Raw genomic sequence first — 12,242 nt, 5'->3', positions numbered from 1 at the left:
AGATCGTTAGCATAATGTTATGATAGAAAACACATGCCTGTGTTGAGCTGAGCTGGATATTGTTGTTTGGTGCATGTCCTCACTTCTTTGTCATAGCTTGACTGCTTGTGACCATTTCCAACGCCTATCCTTGTCTCTGCCCTCCATCCACCCCTATTTCACCACTGTCACTTGGAATCAAAGTTTGTAACATATCCTACAGCTAGTTAATATACGTTTCCTAATATATATTATATATATATTATGTTGTTTGCTAAATATCTAGGAGCCATGTGGATAAATAGGCCCATTTTTCTGGTTTCTTTCGCGTTAACAATTGTCAGATAACAATTGTGTGAATATGGATTGTATCATAATTTGCGTAATGATCATGTGGGGGGAATGTGGATGGGATCATTCATTCTGTTTGACCTGACGAAGATCGTTGTCAGTGATTGGGAGCATATTCAGTGTGCGGGCCTTCCTGTTATTTTTCAAGTAGGCTATAGCACCATAATTATTATTTATATGAATATCATTAACATTTTAAATATGACAAAATGATAGATGGAATTAAATGAAACATCTTTGGCCAAAGTGAGAATAGCCCACTTGTCACCCGTGGGAGGCACAAAGAAACACTTATAAGATAGTTGTAAGACTTTTTTTTATCTCAGGGAAAATGAAGGTGCAGTTTAATAACTGCAATCCAAAATTGGAAAGAAATCGTAAATGTTCGATATTGTGCATAAACCTAGTGCTTGCCTCTCTTTTTATACTCTTATATTGACATTTTGGCCCTGTTTTTTTGTCATTGTCAACATTTTGCCAATTATCAATATAGTTTGCTCTTCATGTTTTCGAAAATGGTTTGGTCATTGAGAGGATGAAAACTTTATTTTCCCTCCATCCTCACTACACAACTAGATTATCAGTATCGTTATGAGCACACAGGTCACCAAATAAAATGCGCCTTTTTCCTGGTGTTTAAAGATGTACCTCCTCCTAAATATTCTTTTTTTGGACACAACGGAACACTTTTATAAGAGTGAAGACCTGATGTTGATATTTTCAATAGGAAAAAATATTGTAATCTTAAAATATTAGGTATATCTGAAGCTGCTACTGCTGCATATTACTAGGTCTACTACTACTACTACTACTTCTACTACTACTACTACTACAACTACTACTACTACTAATACCAATGCTACTAATACTACTAATACTACTAATGCTAGTAATAATAATACTACTACTAGTACGACTACAACAACTACTACTACTACTACTACTACTACTACTACTACTACTACTACTACTAATACCAATGCTACTAATACTACTAATAATACTACTACTACTACTAAAAATAATAATAATAATAATAATCAGGCCTATCATTTTATTGATGCGTAATAGGCCTAAACCAACTGTGTAAATAACAAAATTGCGTTCAGAAAAAAATCCAAATAACACTTTAATATAGATTCTGTTCTTGTCGTCAACTACAAGAACACACATTTACAAGCCATAAATAAGAATTACACAAATGATTGAAGAACTTCAGTCTCCCACGATGCATTTACATTCATTTAAGAATCCCGGTAGGGATGCATTTTACACTAGGCTTATTGTCGTTTGGTCCATTCTTAACGCCGCATTTTGAACAGATTTAGTCACATTATTATTAACATCCCTTTACAAAATAATTACTAAACCAAGTTGACAACTAAATCAGTGGGAAACGTCAAAAATATCTTGAATAGTCCTACATGCACAAACTATCATTTTACAAATGTACAAATTACTGGAAAGGGTCCGTTTTCTGTTTGGGGTCAGAGTTTATGAGGAGTTCATAATAGACCTGGAGTAGACGCCTTGATAGTAAGATGAGTCAGCGGGTATTGACGAGGAATCTAAGCCCACTTTTCCCATTGAACCCATGGATAGCGCCCCGGTCATGGGGGAACCGTAGCCGGAATAGTGCATCACCTGCTCGTAAGTCTTTAGGTCCATTTTGTGATGCTGTTGTTCGGAGGACATGAGGTTATTGATGGAGAAGGGGTGGTTGAACGAGTAGTGATGCTCGGGTTTCAGGTGCGCTTCGTGTGCGAGGACCGAGTGGTGCTGGGACATGAGGTGCCCATGCACCTGGGAGTGGGACACCGGTGAGGCGGCGTGCTCCGGACTCAGAGCCTGGATCGACTTCATGTCTGACAGAGACCTTTTGTGATCGTTGGGGGAGGAGTTGGAATGGGGGGACTCGTTGCCGTTGCAACTCTCCGAGCTGCTGTTCGAGCCGCCCTCCGATGTCTTCCTGCCTGTCTCCTTGCACATCTTCTTTTGGCCGTCACACTTAAACCGCTTCTGCCTCCTCAGATAGCAGCCGTTCTCGAACATGTTCCCCGAATCCGGGTGGAGGGTCCAAAACGAGCCCTTACCGGGCTTATCCGGAGATCTAGGCACTTTGAGGAAACAATCATTGAACGATAGAGAATGGCGAATTGAGTTCTGCCAGCGTTGCTGGTTCTGTCGGTAAAACGGGAAAAGATCCATGATCCACTGATAGACCTCGGCCAGCGTCAGCATCTTGCTGGGGGACTGTTGGATAGCCATAGTGATGAGGGAAATGTAAGAGTACGGGGGCTTGGCGTGAGTGTAGCTCCTCCGGTATGTCTTGGGATCCCTAGATCTGTTGATGCTGGACTGTCCATACATGGGGCTCATGGCGTTCATGTTGGCGTAGGACGTAAGGGAGTTCATGGACGGAGGCTGCGCGGTCATGGGGCTCATGCTGGGACTGAGCGTGGCGCTCATGGCTGTCATGCTAGCGCCCATGCCGTTCATGGCTCCGGTGCCCGGTGACATTCCGGTCATGGAGGGGCTCATGGCCGTGTTGACATAGGACATGTTCATGGGGTTGGCTGTCATGTTGGCCGTGGTGCTCATGCCCGACATGCTCATGTAGGTGTTCATTGAGTTCATGCCCAGGCCTGTGTTCATGTTGCCAACCGAGGTGTAACACTGGAAAGCAAGACAGAAAACATGGATTGTTAGACTATTTGAGATTTTCGGGAAGTGTTGATAGTGTTCATGTGTAGTGGACCTAATAAAGCTACGATAATAACATAATATCAATAATATCAGCAAAAATAACAACAACCAACAACACTATGATAATCCGTATTATTAAAATGGTCAACATAAATGATCTAAATTGATGTTAAAGCAAGCAATCCTGGTGCATTTCCATCTTCTGAAATCCAATGCTAAATTTGGTAAAGCAAATTGCTTGACAGAAATATAATTTCACTCGATGATGTGGCCAATAGCTTAAATGTCTAGCCTACATCAAGCAAGTAAAAACGAAGCATTGTCACCATATCTTACGTCAGGTAATCCGCTTAAATACAAAGAGAAAATTGATTAAACTGTTCTAGTGTGTAATATGTGTGGACAATATTATAGAACCTGAAACACAAATATTTGAATTCATCGTTCACCAATCAAAACGGTTAAACAAATGTTTGCTCATTGGGTAAAATGACACAACTATGTATGATTTTGTAAAGATAAATGTAGACATATGGAATTACAATCTGAGTAAAAAGTTTTCCCTACATGTCAAGCACAACTTCGTTAGGATAGTGCCGTGCGTAGAGATGGGGCAGGATTTGGAGGCGCCTCAAGTCAATATTTGATCACAAAGTTAATATTATCTCTGGGCTAATATTGAGTTGTATAAAATGGGATCGGCTGTAGACGAAAAAAAATATTTAAGGTACCCACCTCGGGCTCTCCGTAGTAGGTGCTCCAGTCTGTGTGTTCGTGTCCTTCCATTTTAACTGCTCCAAGCATCATGGAAGTTCCGAATAGTTGTCAAACCGTTTCTCCGCAGAAGAAATGGCAAAACGCGCTCTAACAAACGGTGATTTGGGACCACGGGGTATTCGGGTCGTTGGTAGGATCCTTAGTCAAGGACTGGCGCATGTGTGTCTTTCAGCCAGCCGTGCCCACGGGCGCTGAAAAGCGTCTGATGATGACCGGAGTTCAAATGACGTTCCGAGCTGGCTGTAAACGCTATGATATAGCTCTGTGCGCCAGGCGAGCCTCCAATCCCTACTTCTTCACTTGCCCTATTTGAATAATCTCCTCACACCTAGGCGTGAGACTCCTCGACTTGCCCCCCTATTGTACACCTGCGCTGAATAAAAAGAAGTCTCATAAAAATATTCATTATAATCTTATTGAATATCAGAAGAGGGGGGGTTAATTGCAGCTTTGGCGCTGCTTTTTTATCACGCGTTATTTCTCTTGTGATGTTCTTTTCAGACGTTGCTTGAAAAAGGAATTTAAATGCATCTTAATTGTTTTTCTTCCCCACCACCAAGGACCTATATTTAGTTGAGTATTTGACGAGGTAATGTACTATTTCATTAGTCTACTCGATCTTATCGAAGTCTACTCCATCTTAAGCCACCAAATTTCATATAGCTTTTGTAAAGTGATAGAGAAATTATTTAGTTTAAGTTTGATCCATTAGTCTGAATCATTCGTAGCCTAAGCAATTCAGGTTTCACAACCAGTTTTATGGTTAAAAACTTATATTATTGTCCCCTTAAGAATAATACTGATATTTTCAACCTCAATTGCAAGCAATAACAACATATGGCCCTAATATGTAGCCTATATCAAAACATATTACCACGTTTTTGCATTTTACAATTTAAAGGTAATATTCACTTGGTAGCTTCTATTGCTATTGAATGTGTGGACTAAAATAGGCCAGAGAAAGTGTCGTCCGTGAACGCGCGTGTGTGTCAAGGTGTGGACTATTGATTTCCCAGGACACAAGCGCTGCTGTTAGCTAGATACCTTAAACAAAGTCAAGTTTATTCAATGTGTTTGAGCACTGACGATGTAACGGATTGCCTCGATGTCGGCTGATAGGCTTTAGGAAAAAAAGTAAGAATGATTTAGGCTAGAATAAAATCAATCCAGCCATTTTGGTGTAGCCTAGGGAATAGGGAATGAAACTATTTGAAATGATAAAATAAAAATAAAGTACAACAAATATGAAAAATAAACATTTAAAATCATGGCAGATAAATGAGAAATAGGCCTAATCAGTAATAACATTTTTCATGTTTTTTTCACTACAGATTTGATAAAACATAATAATAACGACCATGTCTTAAGGTTTCTTTATTATTTTGAATTATTTATATGTTTTTGTGATATTTTATTAGTGTTGTGCGCGAGAACAATTAGAGGAAGATTTACGTTTCAGCGCCCTCTCTTGGTTATATTTGTCCAACAATAATTGTTAGTGGTGCATTAGACTACTTACAGAAAACAACACCCTCTAAAATCTCTATAGCCTCTCGTTACTTTAATTAATCAACTAGCCTATAGAATAACATCCTATCTTATTTACCGGATCAAAGTGACGACACAGAATGGTGCCAGCCACGTGCCGTTGGTTGAACATCTATTTGACTGCATAACTATCGGTAAAACCCATTAGTAAAGGAGAGTAAACCATTCCGTGTTGACGAGGGGACAACAGACCGTCTGCTTAACTTGGAAATGAGATCATGACCACCCCTTGGTGTGTTTAAGGACCACATAGCCTACACATTCAACACAATTACTTCCATTTATTGAGAGGCATAATATAAGCCGAAATCTTCATGGTATAGACATTGAAAACTATTGTTCTGATAAAAAATGAAATTATTATTTTTTGCGTTACAATGTTTTAAAAAGCTGAGCATGGCAATATTCAAACTGACGTTTTTGGATCATTTCAGGTGTTATCTAGAACCTGGAAGGGTTCTTATTAGGTTGCAGATCCTCATAGGAGAACCCTTTGAAAACCCCTTTTTGGGTCAAGGTAGAACCCTTTCCACAGAGGGTTCTACACAGAACCCAAAAGTCTATTTTTATTTTACCTTTATTTAACTAGGCAGGTTACTTAAGAACACATTCTTATTTACAATGACGGCTTAGGAACAGTGGCTTAACTGCCTTGTTCAGGGGGAGAACGACAGATTTTTACCTTGTCAGCTCGGGGATTTAATCTAGCAGTCTTTCTGTTACTGGCCAACACTCTAACCACCAGGCTACCTGCCTGGAACCCAAAAAGGTTTTACCTGGAACCAAAAAAGGTTTCGTATGGGGACAGCCAAAGAACCCTTTTTGAAACCTTTTTTATAAGAGTGTTGAGTTCTGAATACATTGTGTCCATGACAACTATAGGTCATTGACCTCTTTCCCAACTGTACATAAATATGGCAAAATGTGACTGGCCATACTGTCACAAAGTAATGTTCAAGGACAGTCATAAAAAAACATGCTATAGATGACAATATGACCAATGTTCTTGTAAAATATTTAGCTAATTCTGGAGTTAATTGTTAACCAGTGAATCCCCTCCACATGTCCTCTCATGTGGTCACACATTTGTTCATTATTATAAAAACAAAAAATATAATATAACATTATTATGTCCATATTGATTGATTGATTGATTGGAAAAAAGATGCACTGAATACAACACAGGGGATAACACGGATAACACGTTACAGCAAAATTCACTTGTTTCCAACCTGGTCCCTGATGGAAAACACACAATACAGACTAAACACAAGGAAACAACAGTAATCAGTACAAAACAGCATCATACAACATATAACAAATACATCAATCAATAATAAAATAGTCAACCTATCCTAATCTCATCATTTGTTTAAAAACATTAGACATCAATATTTTTAAATCATTATTTAATATATATATATATATATATATATATATATATATATATATATATATATATATATATATATATATATATATATATATATATATATATATATAACAGCTAAAATGACCTCTGGGCCAGACCTCTGGGCCAGACCACTGCCTGCAACAATGGATGTAGACCATTTCAACAAACGTGCATATGCATCAATCCTTTGTCATGTGTGAGATGGAGATGAGTGCAATAATCATTTGTCCAATGGGTGACAGAAAAGGATATCCCACTTTTTTTTCACCTCTTCCAGAAGGGGTTAGGCTATAGTACTTCAGTGCTGGCATTGCAGTGCAATATCCCGCTAGCTGGTTCTCACCTTTCTGCCACCATACAAGAGGAATGCTGGTTGTACAATATGTTACATGGCCAGTCTCACTAGGGACTCTACAAACTACATGGTATTGGATCTTTATGGTTCAGGGTCTGTAAAAACTGGATGGTACTGGAAGGCCAGCTTCACATCAGGGCATATTATGCTTTGATTTTATGGAGATTTTGGCTTCTATTCTCAGCCAATTTGATATTCATACCAGGTACTGGAAGCTAAGGGGATATGGCAGCTCTTGGGGGTTAGGCTACATGTATTTCTTGTCTGCCCCCATGAATGAAACATTGAATATTAATTTAAGTCTCTCACCGACAGGTGCACATCTCCAGCGTTCAAAGGCCGCTTTCAAACACTGTGGCCCTAAAGGACCGGAGTTGAACACTCCAGTCCTTACCACACTAGAGATTCCCTTGTGGACGAATGGAAAGGTGACAGTCTGATACCTGGCAGTGCTACTACAACACACCTTCAATTACATAATCATATCACAAAGCCTAGTTCTCTGGATCCCCTTCGCCTCAGGGTAATCCTAAGAGGTATGTGGGAAGAGAGCTGGGCTGGAAACTGGGTGCGCATCTCTCTGCTCTGTGAGAAAGGTAGGACCATCTAACATTCCTTCAAACATCCCAGAAGTTGTTGGCAGAAATGTGTTGCGTCAAGCTTCACTTTCAGAGTAGGATTTCTTGCCACTGTGCTGCTTCAGTTTTCAGCGAGCTTTAAAGATTCACTTTAGTTTCCCCCTTTTCGAGTTTTTGTTGCCTTACCTCATACAAAACACTGGGGCCAATAAGTTAAGCTTGTGATTCATAAAAATACAATTAATAAAGAGAGCCTCTTTCTTCAGAAAGCGATGGAAAAATGTTTGCTACCAAGTGCCTGTGGTGACAGTAAACATTCCAGAGCAGGCCTGGAGTTTGGACTTCCCATTATCTGCCACAGCTGTGACAACGCTTGTTGGCTGCAGGTTTGCGGCTTGCTACAGTGTGTTTACCTGGAAATGAATGTGAAAAGCGACTAGACTGGGAAGGCACACAACCCGGCTAAATAAATAGGCAGGACAGCCATAGTGATGTGATGCAGAGGGAGGGGGCAGCAGTTATTACACCGACTCACCCCACTGGGTCCTGGGGCAAACACTGGCACAAATGGCCTAAGGATTTCCTCAAATACGCACCTTTGGATATAGAGAGGTTATGCGCTCGGGAATGCCAAGCAATAGCCTACGTTTCGTGTGTGCTGTATCCAGGGCCTGGCAATTTCATTTGTGATACTTTTCTCTTGTCATGTAAAAAGGAGGCCTAAGCTGAGTGATGATCTGCATCGATCCAACTAGGTGTTTGTCTACCCAGTGGACCACAGGAGGAGATATCATGGGACCCAACATCTTGAGAGTGGCTAACATCAGATGGCATCTCAAAAATGTTAAGAGAAAAGGACTTACAGTAATACAAGGACATAATACAACAAGAACTACACAGAGTGTACAAAACATTAGGAACACCTTCCTAATATTGAGTTGCACCCCCCTTTGCCCTCAGAACAGCCTCAATTCGTCAGGGCATGGACTCTACAAGGTGTCGAAAGCACACACACAATCCAAGTCTGATTTGTCTCAAGGCTTAACAATCCTTCTTTAACCTGTCTCCTCCCCTTCATCTCCACTGATTTGAAGTGGATTTAACAGGTGACATCAATAAGGGATCATAGCTTTCACCTAGATTCACCTGGTCAGTTTATGTCTTGGAAAGAGCAGGTGTTCCTAATGTTTTGTACACTCAGTGTATAATGTGTGGAGCATTATTTGTGAAGTTAGTTACTGAACAATTCTTATCTTTGTCTATGAGCCTCTATTTTTGCTAACATATTGTACAGTAGCTTGGACACAACACATTTGCATATTGCTCCAGATCTGATTATGTTACGTTAAACCACCTGAACTGATGTGTATTGGGCAAAATATTTAATATTGCCTAATTATCCATTGTCATTCGTTAGAAGTGAACTGCAATGTCAATACATATTTAATCACAGACAGAAGGCAATTAAACATGAGGGAAAGTAGTGCTATGCTAATTAACTTGGTGTGATCCCATGGGAAGAACTGTGTCTGATATCACTCCAACCAGCCCTGATAATCAGTCAGCTAATGTCCTTCACACTCACCTGCCGTGGCCTAAGAAAACAGGCACCAATCAGGAGGGCCGATTGGAAATGAATCCAACAGTTAATGGTCCATCTAATGGTAAACATTATCAAGGGATTTCTCAAAAAGCCGCTAACACCTGGTTGGATTCATAAATAGGGAATAGTTGGAGATCCTATGATTCACCACATGCAGACATTTTGATAGTCTGAAACATTAAAGCTTCTTGTAATCATCACAACGACTTGAGATCTTGAAATCCATTGAGCTGAAGCTGAGAAACAGCAGGGCCTTTAGAAAATATTCAGTTCTACATCTGATGGCATTTGAGCATTTCCTTTTCCACCAGTCCCATATCTGCATCTGTCCTCTCTCTATTCCAGGCTGATGGAAAACGTCAGGTTTGGGGTTATCTCTGACACAGCTACGGCTGACCTGAGCCTGCCACCAGAGACGCAGAGCTTTTCATTTTGCTCTCCACTAGATCCCACTGCCTCAGAGGCAGAAATACATTTCTACAGCCAGACCGGACTACCTCTGTTTATAAGTAACGTGCGTGAGTTAACGCAATAAGGTGAAATGAAAAGATGGTGCATCTGTTGAGAGCTGACATACAGTACCAGTCAAAAGATTGGATACACCTTTATTTTTACTCTACATTGTAGAATAATAGTGAAGACATCAATACTATAAAATAACACATATGGAATCATGTAGTAACCAAAAAGTGTTCAACAAATCAAAATATATTTTAGACTTTAGATTCTTCAAAGTAGCACTCCAGCACTCTCCTTGGTCAAACAGCCTTTACATAGCCTGGAGGTGTGTTTTGGGTCATTGGGAGTACCATAGGGCAGTGCACAATTGGCCCAGCATTGTCCGGGTTTGGCTGAGGGTAGGCCGTCATTGTAAATAAGAATTTGTTCTTAACTGACTTGCCTAGTTAAATAAAAATTTAAATAAGTGCAAACCAGATGGGATGGTGGTAGCAATGCTGGTTAAGTGTGCCTTGAATTCTAAATAAAATCACAGACAGTGTCACCAGCAAAGCACCTCCGCACCTCCTCTTCCATGCTTCACGGTGGGAAGACACATGCGTCTCACAGAGACACGGTAGTTAGAACCAAAAATCTCAAATTTGTACTAATTAGACCAAAGGACAGATTTCCACCGGTCTAATGTCCATTGCTTGTGTTTCTTGGCCCAAACAAGACTCTTCTTCTTATTGGTGTCCTTTAGTTGTGGTTTCTTTGCCATAATTCAACCATGAAGGCCTGATTAACACAGTCTCCTCTGAACAGTTGATATTGAGATGCGTCTGTTACTTGAACTCTGTGAAGCATTTATTTGGGCTGCAATTTCTGAGGCTGGTAACTCTAATGAACTTATCCTTTGCAGCAGAGGTAACTCTGGGTCTTCCTTTCCTGTGGTGGTCCTCACGAGAGCCAGTTTCATCATAGTTTTTGCGAACGCACTTGAAGAAACTTTCAAAGTTCTTGACATTTTCCAGATTGACTGACCTTCATGTCTTAAAGTAATGATGGGCTGTCATTTCTCTTTGCTTATTTGAGCTGTTCTTGCCATAATATGAACTTGGTATTTTACCAAATAGGGCTATCTTCTGTATACCACCCCACAACTGATTGCCTCAAACGCATTAAGAAGGAAAGAAATTCCACAAATGAACTTTTAACCTGACACACCTGTTAATTGAAATGCATTCCAACTGACTACCTCATGAAGCTGGTTGAGAGAATGCTAAGAGAATGCCAAGAGTGTGCAAAGCTGTCATCAAGGCAAAGGGTGAAGAATCTCAACTATAAAATATACAGTATTTTGATTTGTTTAACACTTTTTTGGTTACTACATCATTCCATATGTGTTATTTCATAGTTTTGATGTCTTCACTATTATTCTACAATGTAGAACATAGTTAAAATAAAGAAAAAACCTGGAATGTGTAGGTGTGTTAACTTTTGACTGGTACTGTATGTTCAGGAGTAGTCCAGCATCCTTCCTGTATTTTCCGGTAGCAATCCATATGTAGATGTGTATATGGGTCTTTTGTAGTGTTTACTGAGGAACATAGTGGGTGCCGGCAATGTAATGAAGAGGGCTCAAAGAGATCTCCCTACGTGTCACTCCAGGAGCTCGGCGATAAAGCCTCCCTGCCAGAACAACAACACAAGTGTCCAATCTGTGTTTGCTTACCCATGAAGACCCTTGGCAGAGTCTTGGGGAGCCCGTAAATGTGGCCTTTTACAGGCCCTGACAGCTAACAGGCCATTGGCAAAGGAGGCCCAATGACACGGCCACTCAACAGATTAGCACCTCATCAGCCTCCTGCAGCTTGGAACAAATATGGCCCTGCCTCACATAAAACACAATGGGTCCGCCACTGCTAAACAGCCGCTCAGCAGGGGAGCACCCCACAAAACTTCCTGCTCTGCCCTTTCTCCAGGCCGCAGCTGTACCAGGGGCCCTTCCCTTCCCCACCCCAACACCAATTGGCAAGATGTGTATATTTCAGGTGAGCAAATATTGCCACTTGCCTGAGAGTTCAATGGCCATCCCTTTCAGGGGTTGCGTATTGTGCCTGCTTGCAGGAGGGTATATGTGTGGCCCCTCACAGCAGCCCTGCAAGGTCATGGGAAACCTTCAGCCACAGCTGGGCTCAGCAAATCTAACACTCCAATATACTTCATCTGCATTTACTACCATTGAGGAAATCCTTCCTTCCTGACTTTATTTTTCCTTTCCTGCAGTCATCTCAAAATCATAATGGACATAAAACTGGTGTCATCCTCCACAGTCATGGTACTGTAGTATATCAAGAACTAAACCTGGACGTGCGCTCTTTTGCGTTCTTTTGCATTCTTCTGACTCCAATGGTCAGATATTGCTTCTGGCATCGCATAGTGGAAACCTGACTTTAGTGACAAAACCCATGTTATGAATCCTAATTGATT

General features: G+C 40.6%; 1 protein-coding gene across 1 annotated transcript; it reads right to left on the bottom strand.

Annotated features, from left to right (window-relative positions):
* Positions 1 to 1,446: 1,446 nt before the first annotated feature.
* LOC106610797 (hepatocyte nuclear factor 3-beta) lies at positions 1,447 to 4,066 on the bottom strand. The gene is made up of 2 exons (XM_014210385.2): positions 3,772 to 4,066; positions 1,447 to 3,006 (listed from the first exon to the last, which is right to left on the bottom strand). The coding sequence occupies exons 1-2, from the start codon at positions 3,841 to 3,843 to the stop codon at positions 1,825 to 1,827; spliced, it is 1,254 nt and encodes a 417-aa protein (XP_014065860.1). The 5' UTR covers positions 3,844 to 4,066; the 3' UTR covers positions 1,447 to 1,824.
* Positions 4,067 to 12,242: the final 8,176 nt, after the last annotated feature.

Source organism: Salmo salar, chromosome ssa09 (genome assembly GCF_905237065.1).
Source record: "Salmo salar chromosome ssa09, Ssal_v3.1, whole genome shotgun sequence".
In the NCBI taxonomy this organism is placed as follows: Eukaryota; Metazoa; Chordata; class Actinopteri; order Salmoniformes; family Salmonidae; genus Salmo; species Salmo salar.
Note: the sequence above shows the minus strand (reverse complement) of the source record. Positions and strands in the feature narration are given on the sequence as shown.